The 26,906-nt window shown below is 36.4% G+C and overlaps 1 protein-coding gene across 1 annotated transcript in view; it reads left to right on the top strand.

Moving 5' to 3' along the window:
• The window catches only part of LOC129257956 (uncharacterized), a 56,268-nt gene extending 53,506 nt beyond the window's left edge, over positions 1-2,762 (top strand). Inside the window, exon 22 of the mRNA XM_054896406.2 lies at positions 538-2,762. Coding sequence (XP_054752381.2) covers positions 538-760 — 223 coding nt within the window. The 3' untranslated portion in view covers positions 761-2,762. The remainder of the gene's footprint in view (positions 1-537) is intronic.
• Positions 2,763-26,906: the final 24,144 nt, after the last annotated feature.

The raw sequence follows: 26,906 nt of genomic DNA, 5'->3' as shown, positions 1-26,906 counted from the left end.
CTTGCTCTCTCTCTCACTACTACACTTGACCATAGAAAAGCCCTTTTCACTAAAATGTCTATTTTACAGAGAGCAGGGCTACATAAAGAAACTTGCTTGATCTTTCACTCGTCCTTCGATGAACTTTTGGTGATCTCTGTGGTCTTTCATTATTCTTGACTGATTTTTTTCTGTCTGCGTGTTCTCAAAAACTTTTTAAACGGTTTATAACAGGCTCCAAGCAGTCTTTCAGGAAAATAGTTTTTTCAGCAGTCTTTTACATCTTTCGAAAGTTTTATTTTTTAGTTTATTTGTGGAGATCAATGAAATATTGCTAGGAGATCATTATAGGGTTATTTTCCAGTGAAAGTCCATAGAAACAAGAAAGTCATGCACTGAAATCACTGAAATATTTTATTTAAAAGGATTTTAATATTTGTTAAATATATTTCATTTTTTTATGAACTATAGTGATAGTAAACTTAAAATATGGTTAAGTTTCAGTTTATTGATTGATCTACAAACGCTTCAGTTTTGTTGGTTTTCTTTATCGTGCAGGAGAGGACGTGGTCGGCATCCACCCAGGCAGCAGGGCCCCCCTCATCCATACCAGATACGCACGCACCAAGATGATGGTTACAGAGGTCACCCACAGGACAGGTGGAATGTACCTGCTGACAGGTTCTGGAATGGACCGAGCCAGAGGAGCTTTGACAGGCCATTGGATAGACCACCTGATTATCCCCCTCCTAGCAGGTTCCATTACAGGAAAGGTTACTGACTGAGGTCTTTGAAAGAACTACTGGTTGGATTAAGCACCGCCCTGTTCAATACAAGACACAGGGCACCCAAGCTTAAGAGTTGTATCACAGAAGCTTATACCCGTGAGATTGGTTTGCCAGGTACCCATTCTAAGCAGGTTTCATAACAGGAAGGCTACTGAGGTGTGTTGTCTTTACAAGGGATTTCCAGTTTTGTCACCATCCAATTTAAGAGAGCCTACTGGGAACCTATCCTCAAGGGTTGTACTATAGTAGCTTGGACCTACCAGCTTTGTCGTCCAGATACCCAATCTCCAAACTGGTTCCATTACAGGAAAGGTTTTTGAAGGGACTTCTGGTTACATTAAAGGGGAATCCAGCCTTGGCCATAAAATGTTGTGTTGGGAAGGAGAAAAATAAATTAAACAGAATGGTGAAAGTTTGAAAGAAATCGGACAAGCAATAAGAAAGTTATAGCTGCTTTAAAATTGAGATCACTAATACTATGTAGATTTCAAATTGGCAACTGGGTAAGTAAATTATGACAAGGGGCAAGGACAACTTTCCCATAGGCCATGTACTTTATTATCAGGGATTTGTGGTTTTCTCATAAGTACCCAAATCCCCTGGGGCAGTAATCTAAATATAACCCAGATAGTATATTGTTTTATGTCCTCATGAAAGAAAAATATACTTTGAAATAAAACTTTTGGGGAAAATGACATTTTAGCCATAATATGTATTGGAGTACATGGAAGAGTAGTCCTTGCCTTACATCACTATGACATCCCATATGCGGCCAATTTGAAGTCTCCATGGGTATAGTGATTACCAATATTTACAACTTTTAAAAATTCATAACTTTCTTGTTTGTCCAATATTGTTCAAACTTTCACCTATCAACTTTTCTGATTTTTCTTTTCCTTATAAAACAAGTTTTTATTTGGGTTGGATTTCCCTTTAAGTACCACCTGATCTTTAAAGCAACATCCAGGAAACCCAGCCTCAAGAATGGTATCATAGTAGCTTGGACCTCCAGGGTTTGTCATCAAGAAACCCACTCTAAACAAGTTCCATTGCAGGAAAGGTTTCCTGTGTATGGAGGGGACTGCTGATTGTGTTAAATACCAGCCAATATTGATAGTATACAAGGAACACAGCTTCAAGAGCTGTATTCTAGAATTTTTGACTGGTAGGACTTATCCACCGGATTTACCACAGGAGCAACCTCTTGAAATATGTTTGCAGATTGATTTCCATTGCAGGAAACACTGCTGAAAAATCCTGACTTACACAAGTTAGCACTGTTCCTCATTATATTCCTAATTTTGATGATGATTGGATAACTTTGTACAACTCGACCAGCTTTCAGACATATCACTCTACCTATGTAAACGGGTTTCAGTCTCTTTGAATATGTAGCTCTTGCAGATACAACATACATGATTAAAAGGATCAAATGTACAAATGATATGCTTTACCATTGTGAAGACAATTTCCCTCATACCTAATTTCTAAATATATCTAACCATTACCTTCATTCCCCATTTGTTATCAATATTTTATCATTCCAGTTAGCAGATGACATTTTGGTGTTACTTTATGTATTGACATATAACATGGGCTTTAATTTGAGTAGTAATGTCATTTCCCAAGCACCATTTTTTTTCTGAACAAAGAAGCATGTAGAATCATGAATTCCTTGTGATAAAGTTAGATCAAAGTTTGATTGTGATCAATGTGTGCATTTGATCAGATATATCCCGCCATTTTTTTTTACCATGGTCTTGCTTTTAAAGAAATGTATTTGATACCAACAGAAAGAGTGTTTATTCCTCTTTGTATTTTTTCTTCATTTTCATACTATGTCTCCTTGTTATTTTTTTTCCTCCTTTCTATGCACTTTATATTTTTCATAGATTTTTTCTTTGATTTATTTTTATATGAAGTGAAATAAATTAAGAATAGTCTTGGAGACTTGTAACATAACCTTGTTTAAGCAGAAATCCTGAAATAGCCTTTTAAAAAAAACAGAATGTAATGAACTGCAATTGGGCACATGACCTTATGATTTAAGGAGCATAATACATGATGGTTATTTATTGTAAATGTCAATAAATTCCTAGATTTCTAATATCCTATTTAATGTACAATGTAGGAGTGTATGACCATTTCTATTCAATTATTTTGTTATACTTCCTCAACATATACATATACTTCCGGACTTTGAAACAGAGGGTCGTGGGTTCAAATCCCAGCCAGGGCGTAATTTCCTTCAGCAAGGAATTCATCCACAGTGTGCTGCACTCGACCCAGGTGAGGTAAATGGGTACCGGCAGGAAGTAATTCCTCAAAAAGCTGTGTGCACCGAATAGGTAGCCTAGCTTAGCCGGGTAATAATAGCAGGGCCCGCTGGGAGACCAGTTTTCGGAACTGAACTGGCTACCCTGGGTAAATATACCTATATTATTATTATTATTATTATTATAACATTCTATGCATATTTTGTGGCACCAACACGGCCTCTTCCAAAAAAATGGCCCGACTTCACAAAGGTCATTTCAATTGTACCATAGTACAAAACCATGGGCTATGCAGATTACTTGTATTATCTCACTTCATTCAACCATGAACTTAGCGCCCTTTGCCCAAAGCCTGCATTTAAATAGGACTTTCCATAGGGTACATGGTGATCAGTGTTCTCACTAGGCCCATTTTAGTGGTGGTCACTATTTCATGGCATTACAAAGTTTTTTCAGGCCAAGTTGGTGGTCTTAAAGCCAAAAGTGAAGGAACATCAATGTAATACGATCTGACATTACCAAATCTTTTTAAATAAACTAATATTTATCAACTGTAAGAATGTTTAAAGTAAATTATGACCCCCAAATAAATCAAAGACGGAAATGAACGCAAGTGCAATTCCTCTTGGCAAGGAGTTAGCTTTGAAACACTTCATTCAAAATAAGTGGTGGGCATATGCAGTGCTTTTCGTGATGAGTGGTGGTCAGAAATCTTCTGTGCCGGTTGGGCCCGACCGCTGCCGTCCACTGAAGCTACAACACTGGTGGTGAGTTTGTACGAAAAAGCTGCGTAGTCCATGGTTTTGTAACATGGTGCAGTTGGAACCACCTTCCTGAATTTGGGCCATTGACAATATTCTGATAAAGGAATTGGTTGCTTCCTATAGTTTCAGTTGCTTATAACTAGTTGATTCGGAGTACCATGTTAGTGTTATAAGGATGTTATAGACTTACATATTTAGATTTTTCTGGAGTCTTTATTTTCATTTCTTATGCATCAGGGACTAGAAAACCAATGCTTGGTTTTGTGATATCGAAAAATAGATGAACTGAGGGTGCTCCACAAAGATTTAATTGTGTAAATTCTAACGCACATAGTCATACAGTTGTGCTCAAAAGTTAATGAACCCCATCACAAAATGCACTCCTTCATGCTGAGTGTTGAATGTAGACAACAATACTACAATATTTGGCAAGCCCAGAGAAACAAACTTAAAGGGGAATGAAAACTTTGGAACAAGTGGGTTTGTGTGGAAAGAGAAAAATCAAAGAATAAGATTAAAAAAAGTTTGAGAAAAATCGGACATAAATAGTGAGAGAAAGTTATGAGCATTTGAATATTGCAATCACTAATGCTATGGAGATCCTCTTGTTGGCAATGCGACAAAGATGTGTGATGTCACATGTGAACAACTTTCCCTGTGAGGGTCTATAAAATTGCCCCTTTTTGCTCATTCTTATAGTGATACAAACTCTTTATCCATAATGTATTCTTTAAAAATCTGTATTCCATGCCCTCTTATAGAAAGAATACATGATCTATTGATAGTTGTGATAAAAGAGGCAGTTTAATTGAAATATAAAGAAAGTAATGGGAAAGTTGATCACAAGTGACATCACACATCTTTGTCACATTGCCAACTGGAGGATCTACATTATGATAATGATCTAAACTTCAAATGCTCATTACTTTCTTATTATTTATTCAATTTTTCTCAAACTTTTGTTGATCTGTTTCTAATATTTTAGTGTTTTAACACAGGCTATCTTGTTTCAAAGGTTTCATTTTCCTTTAAATGAATGTAATATTTTATCACCTGACTTCACAATTCTATATCTTAAACCTGGCAGGTTAAATATGTTACTTTTTCTTTCGGGGTTGACTAAGTTTTGAGCACCACTGTACGACATTCAACGCGTAATCTCATTGATCAGTATGTAGTAGGGTTATAAATGACCAGAGGCAATAGATGTGCAGTGATTTGAATCATATTGTGACATCACCTCCTATGCCGTGCAACAAGGGTACATTTTGGGTGGAAAGAATGTTGCATATTCAGCATCCCATTTGCTCGCGTACAACAAGCTAAGTAGGCATTGTGCAGTAGGTTTTGGAGCCAGGTGGTTGTTTCATAAAGCTGTTCGTAAGTTAAGAGCAACTTTAAGAACAACTGGTGATCCTTTCTTGTGGTAAATGATATTCACCAATAAATGTTCATTGGTGATTATTTAGCGCATAAGAAATATTCACCTGTCGTTCTTAAAGTCACTCTTAACTTACTGACAGTTTTATGAAACACCCACCAGGGAATGCAATTTAAATTCTGCTTCCAGCACCAACACAGAAATTGAAATCACCCAAGGTGTTTATCAATATTAGGCACCTCAGCACATCTTTGTTTCCAGGAATACTGCTGTAAAGTGTCCCACATTTACATTACCCATTGAGTATTGAGTAGTCTACGATAAATGTGAAGATTAATGATGAAAAGTCACTAGCGGGATTCCTGCATGAAAACCGCAGCTCTGAGTTTTGATAAGATGCATTAGGAGTATGTGCAAGTAATCTGTGAGCAGCTAATGAATAAGTGTTCATTACCTATGTGTTCACTCAGAGAAAGCATTTGTATGCACTCAGTCAGGAGTCAACCTCTCTACCAGGAGGTCAACCTTCTATGAATTGAATTATCGCCAAATAAGACATTTTCAAACCAGGGGCCCGTAACACAAAGCTTAGCAATGATCGTAGAACATTTTGATTCCATTGACTTCATTGTACAATCAATTGTGAAAATCAAGTGTACGATTAATCGCTAACCTTTGTGTTACGAGATCCAGAGTCTGAGTTACGATAGATTTGAAATTGATTTAAACTTGTGTAATATTAAGATGACAATTCAAATCATTCTCAGTTGGGTTTGATATGAATCTTTCTCGACTCTTTTTTAAAGAAATTATGTTTACAAACACATTGCCATTGTAGTATCTACCACTGGGTAATAGGACTCAAATCAACATTCAGGTTTTCATGACCGTTACCATTATTGTAAGTTTTTTTTTATGAAACATGGCCACAGATTATACAAATTATGTGTTATTTCCATGTTGCCAAAAGATTTGAGCCCAGTAGATTTTCATCTATATTAACTTCTTGTCATGAATGGCTTCTGTAGATGTTGGAATGCTCCCCGGGGAGTGGAGAAAGCATACATTGTGTGTGGGCATGCCAGGATCAGATGACCAGGTTGACAATATACCTGTTAAGTGCTTAGAGATGCTGTTACAATATATTGAGTGCTATATAAAAGTGGAGTATTATTCTTATTAGAAATGGGTGCATTCTGTGCATCCGTTGTTTCTGATGTAAAAGATAAAGCAAATAATTACCTTCAGGTTCCAGGCAATGAGACAAAGTATTGATTCCTCAGTGATATGAATGAAGATGGTGCCTTTTCCCAGTTTCTAAATACAGGGGCCCGTATCACAAAGCTTAGCAATCAATTGTAGAACATTTTACGATTAAATGCATTGACTACAATGTACAATCGATTGCAAAAATGAAGCATACAATTAATGGCTAACCTTTGTGTTACAGGACCCAAAACTGCATTCATATTGCTTTGTAAGACATCCAGTAGTCTCTGATTAAGTAAACGTTCCATGAATTGAATGCTCACCTATGAAGTGAAGCATATTTCAAACCAGAATATGCAAATGTGTTATGTACATCTTTTGGGTCAAACGGATTTCTGTGGTCACAAATGATTTTAAAAAAATGATAAAAATGAGCAGCTCTGCAGATTCACCTTTGTGTTAGTTTGTTCACATCTATTTCACTATGGTGATTATTTATTACATTGTTTATATTGTTTATAAACAGTACTACTTCGCTGGCTATATGCCAAGTAACAACTCATGTTTTCTGTCATGTATACAGCTTCATAGCGACAACATGGATATGTCTTGTTGCCTCTAAACAGAATGTCCAGGTTACTGGGTTATTATATAGATATGTTCAAAGTTATACATACCTTTCCCTCTTTACAGGGGACTGGGAAGTGTTACATGGAGCATCCTGTCAGTAATTTTCACTGGCTAACCTGCTCTGAGCCAATCGGGTGCAAGGATTTCAGTAGCTTATAACAGTTGTCAGTGAAAATAACAAGACTTTCTTTCCATGAAATGCTCCCCTAGTCCTGCCAACTGCAATTTGATTTTCCCTTTAAGGTCATGGTTAACATCAAGAAGACATGTAAACTCACGAGTAACACAGTTCAAAAGACTTTCTGCTCTTCTTTTTTTTTCAGCGATTTGGGAACAATGGCAGAGGAACATTCTGGGTCCCATTTCATAAAGACTTATTATAATAATGAATGGAAAATATCTAACAAGTTTGCTATCAGCCAATTGGATTGAATGATTTCAGTAGCTTTAAACTGTTATTGCATATTTGTTATTATAACAAGTTTTAATGAAATGGGCCCCTGATCAGACAAAAGTTTTGGAGGGGCAACTTTTTTTGTGTGTAGACAATGTAATGGTTTGACCCCAAAACTTTTTTCTGCTCTGAACGTTCCAATGGCGCTTATTGGGAAGGGTACGTACAGATTTTAGTAGCCATACAAAAGAAAATTGAGCAGCTCTGTAGATTAATGTATAGACAAAGTATTCATATTTGCAAACAGTTTATATTGTCTATTTCTCAGTTCCTATGTTTATTGTTATGTCGATTATGTCATTCATTTTCATACAGGATGTGTTGATGAAATAATCTTTGTGTTTTTCTCTTGTTGATGTTGATATTAGTAAATATTATACTAGTAGTGTGGTACTACGCACATTTGAGCTTGGAAAGTCCATGTACAATAAAATCAAACTTCATAGCTATTTAGGAAGTTGCTTTTTGCTTTATCATGTTCATTGTGCAGAATATATTTTCTTTATCTGGTAGCTCTCTGTCTTTCGATCTTTTCAGAGTAATTTCATTTTTGATCATGCTCTTGACATGTAGTATGTGCCAATGGTGTCGATCTGCAGAAAGTTCTATTCATCGGGGGGGGGGGGGGGGATATTACATAATAATACAAAGTGTCATCCCCCCCCCAATGAATAGAAAGCACAAGCAGATCTACGACCATGGTATGTGCTCAGTGATTTTTTTTGTTTTACATAAAGTGGTTTTAATGTGTACAATTTCTTGTTCATGTGCAAAAAACAAATGAAACAGGGCATATTGGTTCCTAGTATCTATCAAAACTTCTGCCTACATTAGCAAAAGGAGTCAATTGCCACATCAGCCAAATGCAGATGATTTCAAGGTGTGCTGCTCTTAAATGTAAAATTCTATTCATGAATTCCCTTCGTAAGAGAATATAAGCAAGACATATTAACTGCGTCCTTGTAGTTAAATGCTAGGAAGGTTTTGTGCTTTTGCAGGAAATTTCATTTTGTTACTTGCTTCCTTTTGTCTTTTTGTTGTGAGTTGTTTGCCATATTGTTAAGTGGGAGAGTAGAAGATGGGGATAGGCACCTTCCAGGGATAGGCACCTTACCAAAACTTTATGGTGTATCGTTTTAGCAGGAATCCCCCTATTCAAGCACTAAGCATATTTTACAGTGGTTTTCCCCGTATTCACCATTGCTTTATCTCTGATGAAATGTAAAGATAAGCGATAAAAGATGCCTGAAAGATTCTGGTGAAAAAGACATCTCCGACATTTGGTAAGGTGCTTTGAAAGTACCTAGTGGGTGGTTTCATAAAGCTGTTCGTAAGTTAAGAGCAACCTTACAAGTGACTGATGACCCTTTCTTAAGAGCTAAATTCACACCAATACAAATTTGGTTGCATAATTTACCTCAAGAAAGTATTACCAGTCTGGAAAATCATCTTGACTTATGAACAGCTTTATGAAACACCCTCCAGGAATACTAATTTTCTCATTGTATAAGTAATGTTGTAATTGTTTAAGGAGTGTTGTAATTGTATAAGGAATGTTGTAGTGTCAGATATCTGAATACCGAATTTGCCCCATATTGTCTCTAAGATAAAATTTCAAATTGTATTCTTAGGCCTATTCACCAAAATTGTGTTTCATGCCATTGAACAAATAATTGGTACATTAATTTTTATTCTGCTTATATCATTCATAACTCTGTCACATCTGCATCAATTTAGGTATATAGTTTGGAATTTGTTATTAAAAGATGAAGTTGATACTTAGCGGTCACATGTGTGTCCTCGTCTGGGGGGTGGGTTTTTGCAACATCCAAGCCATCTTTAAAATACAATCCTGGAATACTAGCAATGCTAAACCTCAAATCATGGGATTTTCGTTTTATTTCAGCCTTGAGGTTTTAATCAAATTAAGATAATGTAAATTTAAAACCCTGCTTCCAAGTTGTTTCCTGCTGACCAAAGTATACTTCTTGGTTTTCTCTTTGTCTTTGTGAACTCAAATCTTGAGTAGAATGTTCTTTCATTTTGATATATGATGGAAAATGTGTACCCCGGTATGCATTTTATTGCCAAAAAGTGGTGGACAGATGTCGATGTTTTTTTTATAATAAAGTTGTTTTCAACATATCTACAATCCTGTTTGAGAGGTGTTTTTGTTTGCATGTTTTGTTTGTTTTGTCCTTTTTTTTGGGGGGAGAGGGTGTGTTATTAAATTGTGATACTGGTCCTGAAAATATTAATTGTGGTGGTCGCGTTGTTGGGGTTGTTGTTGATGATAATGGCATCACGGTGGTGGTGATGGTGTTGATGGTGGTGGTGATGATAGCGATGATGATGATGGTGGTGTTGATGATGATTATTATTACTGCTGCTGTTCATGGTAATGATGGTGGTGGTGGTGATGATGATGAATATGATGATAATGATTACTGCTGTTGATGATGGTAATGATGATGAAGGTGATGACGATGGTGATGATGATGATGATGATAGGTTGAATATGAATTCGACGCCCCTATGCCGAACTTCAATTTGGCGCCCAAAGGTTGAACATCAATTCGGCGCCCCCCCCCCATATGTCGAACATCAATACGGCCCCCCCAGGTAAACATAATTTTTTTTCACCCCCTAGGTCGAACATTAATTCGCCGACCCCTTTCTTCTCTCTTTTTGTTAGTTCTCTTTCTCTTTTTTCCCTCTTTTTTTCTCCCCCTTTTCTTTTTCTCTATTTCCTTTCTCTCTTCTGCGCCCCCTTTTTGCCTATCCGGGGGCCCCCAGAATACGCGCATCATATCTATTACAAAACTAACTATAAAGAAAGTGCAAATCGCTTACTTCACTATGTTCTTCATATTGACTTTAAAACGAGTAACGTGTGCTAGTTCCCCCCCTCTATCATTCTTCCTCCTATTAATTTGTCTTCTTTCTCTTCTATATTTTCTCCATCCTTCCATTTTTAATTTTCTTCTTTTTTTTGTCTTTCCCGCCCCCCCCCCCCCTTTTTACGCATCATATACGCATCCTGGATTGGGCTACATTTTCCCATTTCATTTCTTACACTATTTTGTGCAAGAGGAGGCGTCGCTTTTATGCTCTTAAATTTACTTTTTTATCAAAAAGAATGAACAGATGATCTTCCCTTACACACTGACTCAGTGGCGTACCGTGGGTCAACTGAAAGCAAAAATTTTGAGTCACTTAGAGGGCGCACTCAATGGCCACGTATACTGACCTAATAAAGACATTTTAAGGACTGCCATTAAACGGATATGTTATTCTCACTCATAAATAATGCGAGCGCGATGAGCGAGGTGCCATTTTTTTTATATTCAGACCTGATTAAGGGGACATTATAAGCATTTTTTTTTTAAATCATGATACGTATCTGTCTCACTGAATAATGCGAGCGCGATCGAAGCGCGAGCTAAAATTTGTGTATATAATATTGACCCAAACTTAGGACATTTAAGCTAGGATTATTTTTTAGGATTTCATGAAAGCATATCTCACCATAGTCATCTAATGGGAACACCAAGCGCTTGCTGATTTTGTTAGAATTACACCTAAACACATGAAGCATGTTTTGTAGTCATTGTAATCATGAACATGATATGTATCTCACTAATCAAATTGCAAGCGCGGAGCGCGAGCTGAAATTTTTTGAAATTCAGACCTGAAGAGGGGTAATGTAAGGCTTGTTTGTAGGAACTCACTAAGACCATATCAATTTCACGTACGAAATGATGCGAGCGCGAAGCGCGAGCTGAACATTTTTGATATTCAGACCCGAAAAATGGACATTATGAGGACTGTTTTTTTTTAATTCGTGAAGAGCAGACATATCGCATTAATCTACTTATCTGAACGAGAGCACGGACTGAAATTTTTTTATATTTAGACCTTAAAAAGGGGCAATCATTTTAAGAAGTCATGAAAAATAATGTCCCTACATAAAACAATAATAACTCGAAGTGCGAGGAAATATATTTGGTGTATATTGACTTGTAAACGGGATGTTTTAGTACAACATGAATACTAGTATATTAAACAGTTAATGCGAGCACCAGGAATAATGAACACATAGGCCCTAAGCAAATTATGTTTCATAGAGTTATGAAAAAAAATCTTATGTAATATAATATAATATACAGTAATTTCTTCTTTCCCCACTAGGTTTTTTTTCTCCCTCTTTTTCTCCTTTTCTCCCGTTTTGATTTTTTTTGCCAGCCGATAAGGGAGGCACGTGCCCCCCGTACTTACGCCACTGCTCTTACTCTATTTTTGAAAATTCTTTTCTTCATCCTCTCATTTCTTTCTTTTCCTATTTCTTTCCATCCCCTTTTTCCCTTATTTTTTTTCGGGAGGGGTGGTTGTTTTGCTTTCTTCTACTTTCCTTTATGCTCTCTGTACATCCATAATTTTGAAAAGGGGTGAGCCAGCAGTGTGGAACGAGGCGGACTCCTTTTTTTTCGCCTTCGCTATTTTTTTTCATGGGAAAATGGGTACAGGGTCACAGGATCGTCAACCAGGGTCTTAATCGCTTTCCTCATCTACATTAGGTTTCCTTTACGCGTTTCCTTTTGTTTCCTTTTCTCTTCTACTTCCCTTCCCACCTTGCTGTTGTTGTTGTTTTTTGGGGGGTGGGGGCTGCAGGGGGAGCAAGGCCTATTCATATCCCCTGGATCCAGGCCTGACGAATGTCCTTTCGCATATTGCCTTCCTTTTTTCAAATCTTCTTTTTTTTATCTTCCATTCCTTTTTTTTTTATTTAAGAAAAGCACTTTTTTAAAAGGCATTTAAAACATCCTATACGCTCAATGGCACAAATCGAATTTTGCATGACAGCAAAAACGTGTTAACCCTGCGTAACACATAAAAATTATGTCAAATATTTATGTGAAAAACAATAAATTATGTAAGAGCTACTAGTTAACGACAGTACTTTATTAAATTTTCAATTTATATTAGTGTCAAGTGATATACATCCCATTAATTCAATATTCTACTCTTTACGATGACTTCAATTTTTGTTCAATGTAACGTGTATAAAATAAATCTGATGATAATTGAACGTACATCATAATGTGTATCACATAACATAATTATGAAGTTGAGATTTTCTATAAAAAATGATAAAAATAAATGTAAAATTCATATCCCATTACATAAGTAAGCCAGAAGGTTATTATTCTTTAAAGGAAATGTCAATAAGTTCGTCTCTTCTTATCAGGGGCGGATCCCGGATTTTCCAAAGGGGGGGGGGGGAGGGGGCACATTTTCCCGAGGAATAATGTGAAAAGCAAAAAAAAAAGATCCTCACTTTCAAAGGGGGCACACGTGTATTTTAACGGCATCTTTACATTACAGATTTTAACTGTGCGTGAAAAATGTGACAAGCCCCCCCAAAAAAAAAAAAAATAATAAAAGGTTTTCAACCAAAAATTAAGTACATTTTGTCCACACAAAAAATTTGCGAGCAAAAAAAAAGTTTTCAACCAAAAAATTAAGTACATTTTATCCATTAAAAAATTTGACAAGCAAAAAAAATAGGGGAGCCTCACTTTTAAGGGGGCACATGTGTATTTTAACGGCATCCTTACATTACAAAATTTAACTGTGCGTGAAAAAAATGTGACAAGCCCCCCCCCCAAAAAAAAAATAATAATAAAAGGTTTTCAACCGAAAATTAAGTACATTTTGTAAACACAAAAAAATTGCGACCAAAAAAAGGCAATAAAAAATGTTTTCAACCAAAAAATTAATTACATTTTATCCACAAAAAATTTGACAAGCAAAAAAAAAAATAGGGGAGCCTCACTTTTAAGGGGGCACACGTGTATTTTAACGGCATCCTTACATTACAAATTTAACTGTGCGTGAAAAAATGTGACAAGCCCCCCCCCCCCCCCAAAAAAAAAATAATAATAAAAGGTTTTCAACCGAAAATTAAGTACATTTTATCCACAAAATAAAATTGACAAGCAAAAAAAATAGGGGAGCCTCACTTTTAAGGGGGCACACGTGTGTTTTAACAACATGTTTACTTTACAAATTAGAATTGTGCCTCTCAAAGGGAGGGGGCACGAGCCGGCTGTGCCCCCCCCCCCCCCCCCCCCCCCGTGGATCCGCCAGTGCTTCTTATATTTTTATTAAAACCATCTTCACGTGAGGGTGAATTTTCCCTGTAGGGAAAATCAAGTAGAGTCGCAAACGAAACGATCAAATATCCTATAAGATTTGTTATTGGTCCCATCCATCCCGTTTTCATTTTCTTTTGTTTTATTCTGGGATTTGTTAAGCCGGGGGTTAAGGCACGGCCAGATCGCCCCTGGATCCTCGCCCCATGTTTATCCGAAATTTATATTCATTATTGTATGGTATCATGTTCCTTTTAACATTTGTTATGATACATTTTCGTTCAGATGCATTCCATCATAATGTTATGTAAATTCGCGCCATTGAACAATGCAGACGACGAGATTTGTGACAAAATTAATACGTCACAAAGAGCGAGCGTTATTGCATCCTTTTTCCCCCAAGGCCGAGATTGAAGAACTTGGATGTCCAATAAATCTGGTAAAACTAACCGTGAATAAGACAGCATTCCCAAATCAGATGACTTATTTTCATTAGTGCTGGAATCGTTCACACGAAGAACTTGATCTGAATCAGTTTGAGAAGATTGTATGGACAGAAACTCTGACTGGTCTTAATTCTTCATGGTCAGCGGAGTCGGAGAAACGTTTACGCCAGACCTTGACCACGCAGTGCCGCTTCATCACCGGGGAGGCCAATCCGAACCCCACCGTTCTCACGGGAGATGGATCTCCGAACACTTTTTGATAGCTGTAGATCATACGGCTTATCAAGGTGAACTTGATTATTCGCGAACATTTATGGATATATGAATATTTGTGGATGTTTTTTAATGGATCAGAAATGAATAACTGTTTTGGAACTGATGATACCAGTGTTTGGATCTCAGCGAGCATGGATGCCTGGCAAGGACCAGGAGTCGAGAGACATCGGGCCGGGCCAAGCCCATCAACGGGAACAGATAACAATACCGAGACTGAACAAAAGTTACTGTATGACTGAGTGAGTAATTTTATCCGTAAATTAATACAGCAATATTTCTGATCTTAATGAGATTTATGAAACCTTTAATTAGTTTTGGAAATTGGTCCTAATAAAAGTAGATCCAGATCTGGTAAGGTTTTAATGCCTTTTAAAGTCAGCGACATGAACGTTAGATCTAACGTTAGAGTCGAAAGGATGAGGACCATGAAACTGTATCCTGGCCTTAGCCTTTCTAGTTTAAATAATTCACTGTGTAATATTAAGGCTTTACTCTCTCTTAATATTTGCTTGGAAGAATTTAGTTTTGTGTGCACAAACTAAGCTTACAATTTTTTTCACATGTTCGATACCGATATTATTTCAATCGATCACGGATTGTTAATCAATCATCCCTTGACTTGAGAAATTTACTACCGTGAGGAGATATTCTTCATTCCGAAATTTCTGCACGTAGGATTATCATTGTTAAAACACTTATTTCATCTCACCTTATAAAAATCATTGGAACATAAATACCAGTGTGGTTCGTATCTATCTCCATGATATAGCAACTCGATCATCAGCTCATGATGCTCACCCTCACCATCAGTCGCGGAAGTGGTTTCGCCGAAACGGTACACTATGTAGATCTAGTCCTATAACGTTGGAAGGACTAGTGGTTATATTTGATTTGGTTTGGTTTATTATTTTCTTCTGCTTTCATAGCATTCGTATATGATACAAATTTAATTACATAACAAACACAGTATATTGGTTACTGTTTTTTGGCATGAATCATAAAGAAAAATGGACTAAAAATTTTCATTCTAAACAAATTCACACTTAAAATGTTGGGCAACATGCTGTCCATTGTGTTGGGTAATGTATGTTGGTAATATCAAATTTAGCCATTTTGTAAACCTAATTATTAGTTTTTATTACCCATTTTGGGCAGACTTTAACCAATAGTTGTGATAGTATGTGCCCAGGGTTGGTTAAAAGTGGGACATTTTTTGCCCAATTATTTTAAGAGTGCATGATCTACTAACAAATAATTGTATCATTTACAATTTGCAGGAAAATGATTGACATAATAAGCAGATTGCTTGAAAAAATGGCTACCCTGGATCAAAACTAATTAAGTTAATTAATACATTTATAAAGCAAAGTGGTAATATTTGTTCATAATTACAATAAATACGATGGAGATGATAAGGATGAGGATGATGGTGTCATGGTGACAATGTTGAAGAAGAGCACTGTTAGAAATAATTTAACAACGCTGATTACTATGTGAATCGCACAGTAGTTGTTTAAACAGTTTAAACAAGTGTTTAGAATCTTATACAACCATGCTTAGATTATTGATAATTAAATATTTGAATTTAAACTTTGGTGTTGACGATTTTAAACACTTTTTTTTAAATGTTTAAACAACTACTGTGCGATTCACATTGTAAACAGCGTTGTTTAAATTATTTTTAACAGTGATGAATGAAGAGGCAAGAATGTGGTTCAATATGGTTGTAGACTTGATCATAAATCAATTAATACTAGTACATCCTTTACAGGGGGCACTTTTGGGCGAAGTGGGGGGATAATTTGTATAAATTTCATGAATATGTGAAGCTATACCTAACCCTTGCTTCAAGGAAATTGTATAATGAGTAATAATTACATAATTTAGTGATTAGATGTTAACAAGCTTCAGTCAAAGATTTTATTCTGAAATTTTCAGCCCAATCCATGCTTGAGAATGCTTGCTCACACTTGTTCGCAATATTAGACCTATTATTTAAAGGCATTCCGTCTCTACCCCCCCCCCCCCTTTAAGACGTTGTAAGACACTATTCAGTCAGTGTAACTTGTAATTTCAAAAATTTGCACTCTCGCACGTGGTAATCAGACCCGACAGTAATTACATAATTTAACAGCCATCGAAAAATGCATTTAGTAATAGACGTCAAAATCCATCACCAAAAGTGAGGTTTGCAGGATTATCCATTTTAGATACTCCTTTAGACACATTTGAGGGCATTTTTCCAAAGCTTTTTTTTAAAGACTAGCCAAACTTGTTTAGCCTTAGGAAATGTTTTTCCCCCAAGCTTTTTCCTCGGGGTCATATTTTAGCGACTTGTTTAGGGGCTAAAAATAATGTGTAAATAAAGCCCGCGAAAAACTTGTTTAGGGGGTTAGTTTGCCCACAGAGAAAAAACTCGTTTAGGGGGTGTTTGGAAATAATATGTTCACGTATTCGTACAGCAATAAATTTGACTCCCCCGGGCCCCATATTTGGACATGGCAGCTCCTCATCCCCGGCCCCTCGCCCTCCCCTTCTGCCTCCCCCACCCCCGTTCTCGTACTGAATTTAGGCCACTGCGCAGGAATTTCAAGTTCATTTGTCATTTCGTCCATGGAATCCTCAAGAAAAAATGCTCGCCACATAACTTTGATCTTGTTTGTGACAAAAGAATGTTACGCACCTGCGACAAGCTCGGTGTTGGGTCAGAAAATTTCTGGACTAGTCTCCAAGCACAGACCTTGGTAGAAGCAGCCACAGTGCCTGAGTTAATCTAATATAATACACAAATCCACACCCACACACCCTCACAGATACGTAATGTTTCCCTCAAAATTAATATACGCTAGTGCAAAGCCGTATTTTTATTTATTGATATTTTATGGTATAGGATCTCTCTTTTACAAAATCTGAATTCAATAATAATTGTGTTTCAATTGTTAACCTTCAAATGATTTCAGGGGCCCGTTTCATATAGGACTTGCAACTGTTGTAACTTTGCCATTATGGCAACTACCATGGAACCCACGATTAAGATTGGCTGCTGAGCCATGTTATCATGGTAGTTGCCATTAAGGCAAATTTACAACAGTTATTAGTCCTTTATGAAATGGGCCCCTGGTCTATTAAAATTATTGTGGAAGAGATGAAATAATAAAGCGTAAATCCGAGCGGTAAACATGTTTTTTTTTTGGGGGGGGGTGTGATCTATTGTTTCATCCCCCACTTGAAAAGTATGACGTCGCGGATTTACACCAGTGTTTAAGCAATGTAAACTAAGACTAGTCATGAATCAGAAACATATCATTATGACTGAACCCTTATGTTCTGTTAGAATACCTGCTAACATTGGGATGGTGTAATAGAGAAGTGACGGGGAACATGGAAAGCAGCTCTGCGTGACTATTTCTTTGCAAGCGATATGGGTAGCAAATTAGGATTCAGTAAATTAATCAATACAACAACTTGAAAATCACGCAAACCGCTTTGTTTCAGAATGCAAAATCGATTCATTATGGCGTTGTAATATTTAGCGCGATACACTCCGTTATGGATTTTGCTTTGAATAAGTTCTTTTATACCATAGATTCACTTCATGTAAAACTTGTGCATGTCTGAAGCCAAAGACTATATGCTTGACCATGCATGGGTGCCATTCAATTTCGCTGAATAGGTCTTTGTGTGGGTGTGTGTGTGTTCCACATATTGCCTGACATATCATACAGTGTATAAAATAACAAAGGCTTAGATGGTGGATAAGCAAGATGGTGGTTTCAGCGATGAAACACTTATCGTGGTTTGCGGAGAAAAATCTTCTCATAGAAATTGCATCCGATGATAGTTTGTATCTGAAGAAGCTGAATAGGGATGAAAAGAGGTTAGTTGATTATTTGAGCTTAGTATTTTGTTATATCATAACACGAAGAATTGTTTATTTATTTATTTTTAAATGCCATGAGTTCGCAAAGATTGTATGTGGACCATGCTTTCAGCAAGCATTTGCTGAGATGTTGTGCAGTAGTTGGTTCCATGACATTTCATGCCGCGGCGACAATTGCTCCGATGGAAAATTCACACGCTTAGCAGCTAGCCAAACATAAAACCTATTCTCCAAAATTAAATAAACCTTAATCCTTACTTTAGTTATTCTAAACCCCCCAAAAATATTTCGATTCTTACTCTAACCTAAGTTCTTAGATATTAAGACTGGAGCAATATTGTCGCAGGAGCAAAGTTAATGTCGTGTCACCGTATTGGGTTAATTCACATGAGAGCAAGGGACTGCAACGTAATATGACAATATAAAATGTGCTTAGGCAAACATCTTTATACTTTTTATAGAAAACAGGGTATCAAAATGATACCATTTTAGAGCAACTATTCACAGATGAATGAATATTAAATTTTGAATTCACTGGAATATCAAAGAACTAAACCTTATTAGTACCACGCATGCCCAGTGGCGTAACAGGGGGGGGTGGGCAGGGGGCAGTCCCTCATCCCCTTCTTGGTAGACTTTGCCGGGAAATTTTTTTTTTTAAATGAGGAAAAGGCCGAGGAAAGGAAGGAAAAAAGAGGGAAGGAGAGAACATGTGAGAAAGAATAAATCCCCCCGGAATGATACTTAACGAGTGAAAAAAGGAAATACAGGGATGATAAAATAGGACGCGGAAGGGTGTAGAGAGAGAAAAATAGAAAAGAGGCAGGAATAAACATGAAGATAGGAAATGAAAACAGAATAGAATGAGAAAGGGCTAAGAGAAAAAGCTGAAATTCAAAATGACAAAAAAGAAAAAGGAAAAAAGAGAATACGACCGGGCTGCCGAGGATAAAGAATAGGTAGAAGATTGGGATGACGTAATATAGCTTGCTGAATTTCATGCAGAAACGATCACAATCGGGATTTTAAAAAATTACTGGACTTTAGAATAAAACAATTTTTTTTAAATTTGGATTACCGTACGCTGCCCAATCGTCGCTCAGTTTACGTATTTTCCTTTATGTTTCATTCAATTAGCTATGATACCCTTACTTCTATATGTCAACTGAAAGATAAAATACTGGAAAATTGTTTCATATGATAATAATTATATGTCTTCAAAGCACCGCTGTGTAATTTGCCGTTTTCGTCACCCCTTGCGCATGTCCCATTCGCCGCTCACCACTGCCCTAACTCCGCTCACTTAGCGCGCGCATTCATACATGTAGTTTATAAGGCCCGATACTGTCTAACTCTTTTTTCTACCCTCTTTTCTTGCACTTCTGAGTGAGAAATGGTGTAATTTTGTTGTGATTAAATGTATTGTTTACAAGTTTTATATAGTACTATACACTGTATAAAATGTTTCTTTCGCCAAGTGCAATTATTTTTAGGGCCTCAAACTTTTTGTTACTGATCTACGCCTATATATCATTTTTTTTTATCCTCCAAACTTTATTCCGTATTTTTTTATAAAATACATATTTTCAAAAAACCTTTCCCGACAAACATTTAACTGATTTCAATTGTCTAATATGAATATGATTCTAATCCATTCATGAATTTTATGAGTATATTATTATTTATTTATTTATTTCGGAAATGAAAAGTATATGAAATTGGAACAATTAATGTAATACAACATTAACAGAGTATAGATTGAGCACCCACTGGGTCAAATAAATTACTGTTGTCAATAAAGACCATGACCCTAACCAGTGCTATAATAAGGGTGCTTACATAAAATCGGAAGCGGATAAAAGAGTCAGCATGAACAAAAATGTTTAAAGAACAATATATATAATAGAATAACATGCTTGATATAGTTATTTTGGGCCGGGGGATTCCCTTATAAAAAAGTGACTTTCATTAAAAAAAAGCTCATCTTGAAAAACAACAATAAATATTTAATCACCTCGCTGGTTTAAGTTCATATTCGAACTCCCGTCAATAATAGGAGAGGGAAAAGGCACTCAAGAAAATTCTATTTGTTCAAAATGAATTGGTCAATTTAAATCCTGTTCCGTTTTCAAACGAAACACAATTAAAAAAAGGAAATCTCCAGAAACATGACAAAGTTTCATCTATTCAAATCAATCAGGAAACTACTGACCGAGTTCAAAAGGCCTATATAGGCCCATTAGTGGGAGATTTTTTCTTATTTATTCATTTAAATTCTTTATTTTATTTAGATTTATAGATATGAACCAGATAGGCATGCAGATAATGCGTATGGGCCTAACATAAAATATATGTATCATTAGGCTCATAAGTTATCACATATAGGCCTAATTACACATCTATTTGAAGTGACGTGTATAAAATCCTTGTTTCATTCCAATTAAATTATCCCTAAATAATATAGGTAATCATCAAAATATGAATACGCCACATAAAAAAAACAGTATTACGATCGATAATAGCCTAGAAGACATGCCAGGGGCCGCAGAACCGGGGGAGGGGCTTCACGCTTCACCCCAGTACAAAAAAAACTATACCTATATCTCCAAGTTGTTTGTACGTCGGTATTTAGTGATAAACATCGAAGTCTCATTTTTTAGCATTGATGACCCTACGATTCGTTATAGAGCAAGATAATTTTTGTAAAACTTTTTCCCAAACACTTTGGGCCGGGACAATGATTACAATTAAATCTCGAAATATTTCTGGTGAACAGTGACAAACTCTTTTGATCATCTTTTAACATTTCTGTAAACGTCAGCTTATCTGCCTGCTCCATGATAAATCGTTGACGACCGAGGGGCTTTTATTTGCCGTAACCCTCAGCTAAAGGGAGAGAGAGGGGGAGATAGAGAAGAAATCATAGGAGAAGTGAGAGAGGAAAATGTAAAAGAGTATAAAGAAGAAAAAATGGCCGCGTCGCAAAAAAGACAACGGAAGAGGTATCAATCAAGGCCGGAATAGGAAAATAATGAAATGAAAAAAAAAAAGATTAAGAGGAAGGAAAATAAAAGGAAGAAGACGAAACGAAAATGAGAGTTGGGGGACCGACAAATACCTGTACCCTTCATTTAGAACAAAATAACTATTCAGCCTGCGCTTCGCGCCCGCATTGCCCGTTTGTTTCATTATTCATGTCTTGTTTTCAAGTCATTCTCGGTTTGTAAGATAAAACATCATTACAAAAGTGCTTAAAATGTTTCGTTTTTTCTCTGAATCAGGGGCGGAAATCTTTCCCAAAAAGTAGGGGGGGGGCAAGTGGCTGGAAAATTTGACAAGCAAAAAAAATTTGTTCATGAATTCATATGACACTCGATCTCTTCGATCTCTTTTAAGACTTACTTTATTATTCATGCATTACAGTTATAATCTGCTCTAGCTAACATAATGAGCATAATGATATATGCTGATCAATCGAGCTGATTTCTCTTAGAAAGTTGTACAATCAAATATTACCACTATTCTTATTGAAGCGATGTTTCTTATGAGGTAGGCCTATACTGAATTATGACCTGAAATAAATTCAGACATTCCTACATTGTTTACACTTAATTTTCATCTCACGAGTTGAATTAGTAGAGTAATCAGGCGTTACCATGGCAACATACCATTACCATGCATTCAAATGAACTTATATCCATGCAGAACACTCTGTTGTTTTCGATATTTAATTCAAATGAATTGGTCAAACCTATATAGATTTTGACATTTTCATTGTCATTTTCCACCATTTATCTTTTCCCACCATAATGTTGATTTATGATGGCAATTCAATAAATGCCCCCAGCGTCATTGGCCAAAGTTCATTGACCTTAAATTACCTTTGACCGTGGCATGACCTGAAACTCACTATAGGATTTTCACTGACCCCCTTATTTCTAAGTTTCATGATAGCTATAAAAACCTGTAGGCCTATTTCAAACTTATGATTACATTTCACAAACTTATCCTGTTTTAAGATTTCAATGTTTACGACGCCGCCCGCGCGGCGCCGTCGGAAAAAGCGGCGCCCTGTCTCTGCAGGCAATCAAGACAATTGTATTTTTCTGCGGGAAAGATAAGCCGTTACCATGGCAATGGATCTTTTGCAAATACTTTGATGACTTGATAGGCCTATATCTAGAAATTGAATTTGGAAGGCTTAAGAATGATAGATTGGACCATTTAAATTGACAGGGTAATGTGCCATATATATAGGCTCAATATGTTATTTTTTTAAAACATATTAATCAGTTGCCATGGCAACGGCGGAAGGAGGCATTTATGAAACTGGCAACAAGCGGATTCATGTTCAGCACCATCAAAATAGAGGATATGACACAAAAAATCAGATTCTGAAGAAAAGTCTACTTGAAAAATGATGACAATTCCGTTTAGGCCCTATACTCTTACAATGATTATCATACACAATCAGGGTGAGCGGAGTTAGGGCAGGCTGCTATCTCAAGGTATGCCCTCGCTAATTCATTCACACAACAAATATTCATTGTAGAAAAATTTGTCATGACGACATATCAGGACCTCCCGCACCTACGACTCTCACATTTTCATTCATCATATAAGAATATAACATTTTTCACTGTTTTTAGGAGTTTTTAAAGTGATTGAAAAAAAACGTAATTTGATGCAGTTGCGGTACAGCTGATCGAAGTTCAAACAGTTATCGGGTTACTTTACATTTAAAGCAGTATTTCACGATGATTTATTACGGGATTGATTTTATTTTTCCACATTTTGTTTTTTCATGTAATGGTCTCCTCTTGGGTGCTTAATTATGCGAGTATATACTAAACAATAAGGAATTTGGGACGAATTTAAAATGATAATCATAATAAGCAGCGTGCGCATCGCGCTTGTGAGGGTGAGCGAGAATTGGGCAGCGTACGGTACCTTTATTTCGACACACCCTGAATCATGCGCGTATCCGGGGAAAGGGCGTGGGGGGATTTGACGCGAATTAAGTAAGGACTGCCAAATCGGTTGTGAACTCGGGGATGGGATAGCTTCTTGTCGAGGCCGCCAGGACCTCTACAAGAGGCTATGAATGGGAGGGCACCAAATTTATCTTTAACTTAGGGGTAGAATGTTCATCTTAAGCTTAATGGGTGTCAATTCTATTTTAAAGGGGGAGGTGCCAAAATGGTCTTCACTTTCTGCCCGTGCCCCCCCCCCCTCATTTGAGATGCCCCAAAATATTTTCAGTGAAATTTGGCATGCATAGGTGATTGAGGGCTCTTTTTTTCTTCAAATTGTTCATGGAACAAAATGACCTCGATTTGGCAGTGAAGATCTTTTTTGTGTGTTGTCAAAATTATAACTTACAGGCTACATATTGATCTTAAACTTAAGGGGCACCAATATATTGACACAAAAGTAAGAGGTGCCACATCGGTTTTAAGCTTAGGGGCTCCAAATTCATCTCAACTTAGGGGCTTAATTCGGTCTTAAAATCTGGGGGAGATTTTTTGGTGTGCGATTTTATTTTGGGGGCATTAGAAAAATAAAAATATTTAAAACTGCTCTAAAAACGATGTATATTGTTGCCCTTTTTAGCGATAATCATGAGCAAACTTTCGGTAGTTTAATTCATTTGCTTCGGCTCTTTGGAAATTGTAAATCGGTGGTTTGACTGCTTCAGTGGCAGATCCAGGTGGGCCACATCCGGCCCGTGCCCTCCCCCCCCCCTTGAGAGCTTTTGAGAGCCCCAAAATATTTAAAGTAGAATTTGTCGTGCATAGGCAAGCGAAGAACTTTTTTCTTTTTTTTTTCTTTTCAAATTGTTCATGGAACAAAATGACCTCAATTTGGTAGTGAAGACCTTTTTTTTTTTGGTTGTCAAAATTATCCTGTAAGAAATGCCGCCCCCCTTCCGAAAATCCTGGATTCAAAATCCGGTCTAAGTAGACTAAACCTTTCTTACGCTATCATTATCATCATCATCGCCATTGTGTTTTTAAATGACGCCCCCTTCGGAAAATCCTGGATTAAAAATCCGGTCGAAGTAGATTAAATCTCTCTAACTTCATCATCTTCATCATCAATCATCATCATCATCGCCATTGTGTGTTTTTAAATGACGCTAGGAGTCTATATATAAAGATTATGTTCATGAGTTTTATTTTTATAAGGATGTATTAGCATGTTAAGTTATAAGCAATTAAGTTATGTTTCTAATTTTCCTCCCTCCTATTTCTGCAGGTTCAAATCTGTAATCTCGAGAAATACAGAGAGGGGAATCGACGTTGAAAAGCTTGGCAGTTTCGTCAAAGAAAGACAGAAGTTAAGATTGGTCATGACAGTCACCCTAAAGTAAGTAACTTTATTTTAACCATTGACCTATTATAGATAAACATGTTTTGGGGTCAAGTCTGTCCGTTTTTGTTCTTGTTATAATCAGCAAATCCAAGTATATCGGAGTGATGATGATCAGATGAAATCTTTGTCCCCAATCATACAGATTGTGTTATACTGACTCTAAAGGGCGTACCCTCATTTTGCTGTTAAGGGTGGGGGGGACGGTACTCCGGGCTGAAAATTATTATGTCTAAATAAACCGAGTAAAGTCCACCGAGCAAAATGCTGAAAATTTCACGAAGATCAGATAACAAATAATCAAGACAAGTTATTGAATTTTCAAGTTTAGCTATATTTTGTGAAGACAGATATCTGCATGTCTTCATGAATATTCATATCTGCATGTCTTCATGAATATTCATTAGGTGCACTGACGTCATGTCACCACTCTTGTCTCTATGTTATTACATTGAATCATAACTATTTCATATTTTTATACATGTGTGTATGATATGTCTTCCTTATGATGAATATTCCATGCATTAAGTCATTTGTCAATCCATTTTAAAAGCTTCTTGAAGAATAAAATCTGAAATAAAAATACAAAAGAACAAGTGTAGTTATGACATCAATTTGTTTATGACATGCAAAGAACTATAATAAATAACGTAAATCTTTAAATTGTCTTATTCCTTGTCCTATTTTTTATCAGATTTTCAGTGATTTGTTTAATTTTTATTTATATTTAAAAAATCATATTTTCATCCTGGAGCACCCCTTTTAATTTGGGGGAAGCACAATCTTGCCCGCCCCCTCCCAAAAACAATATTCCATAAGTACGAACCCTCTTAATCTGAAGTTGTGATCAGAGACAGGGAGGGGATGACCCCTATTGTCAGTGGCGGATCTACGGGGGAGGGTGGGCTGATCTTAACAAATTTCACTGGGCTGGCAAGTAAAAAAAAAGTAATTACCTTCATTTTGAAGCCAACACCACATTACCTTCATTTTATGGTGAACTTTTTTTTGGGAAAATAATGTTTCGGTACCAAAATTACCTTCATTTCGTAGCAAAACCCCTATTTTTTTTTTCATTTTGGATTGTCAAATTTCTCGGTACCAAAATGACCTTTATTTTGTAGTGAAGCCCTTGTTTTTTTTTTTGTTTTTTTTACTTGAAATAATGTCTCGGTATCAAAATGATGATTTGGTAGCAAAACCCCCTTTTTCAAATTTCTCGGTATCAAAATGACCTTCATTTTGTAGTGAAGCCCCTCTTTTTTTGCATGTCAAATTTCTTTTCAAACCCCCTGCTTGGAAAAAACTAAATCCGCCCCTGATTGAGCGGCAAGCCTCTCTTTATATATGGCAAATACCCCCTCCCCCATGAAAATGCTGTTGTCACTTCTCTAATTCATGACTTATATGAATGTGCATGCCCTTTAATAGTTATGGTTTGAGGGATATGAAAGAAAAATGTTTTTACAGGATAAATTTTGCAAATTTATATCAAATTCTATCTTGATTAGCTGCCCGATCAAAATAAAATATTTACGTGTTTTGTTCCCCTTTTTGATATTAAACCTATTCCAGCAGAGCATGAAATCGGCTGAAAATTTTAGATGACCTTTTTCTATAGGTTTTTTATATTCAACCACTAAATGTTTGAGATAACTGCTCGAATGTTTTGTTTGTTAGGTTTTTTTTTTACAAAGGAAACTAAAAGCATCGCTGAGAGAGGGCGCTACATATCTCAGATTTAAATATTTTCATCTTAAAAAAATAAATCATCATCCCATTATTGACATAGAGAATAAGAACAAATAAGAACAAAAGTTAGGATCATATTTTAACAGGTAGATACAAAAGACAAAAGGCTAAAATCTCCGGGATGGGGATGGGGGGGGGGCTATTAATTGGTGAAATACCAAAATGAATTGAAAATCACCAAACGTGTGTGGGGTGGGGGATGTGGGTGTATGTGTTTGTTGTGTCTGCATTGTGGAACATGGGATAGAAAAATATCCGAAGGTTAACACAGAATTATGTCTAGATTTAGATTAGAATGACTATCAATAATGACTAATTTTAAGATTGTTTGAATAAAAAGGGCCATATGTAACCAGGGGTTAATAAGTTCTCCAAAGTGCCCATTTGTGAGCAAAAAAATAAAACTTTCTTCATAATATTGCAACTGGGATTTTAACAACGTTGATGTGGAAAGTGTCTCTATAAAATTAAATGATAATTAATTGTGGATAGTTTGTCTATTATGTTCGATATGTGATTCGTATCACAATTTGGTCTACAACTT

Source organism: Lytechinus pictus, chromosome 3 (genome assembly GCF_037042905.1).
Source record: "Lytechinus pictus isolate F3 Inbred chromosome 3, Lp3.0, whole genome shotgun sequence".
In the NCBI taxonomy this organism is placed as follows: Eukaryota; Metazoa; Echinodermata; class Echinoidea; order Temnopleuroida; family Toxopneustidae; genus Lytechinus; species Lytechinus pictus.
Note: the sequence above shows the minus strand (reverse complement) of the source record. Positions and strands in the feature narration are given on the sequence as shown.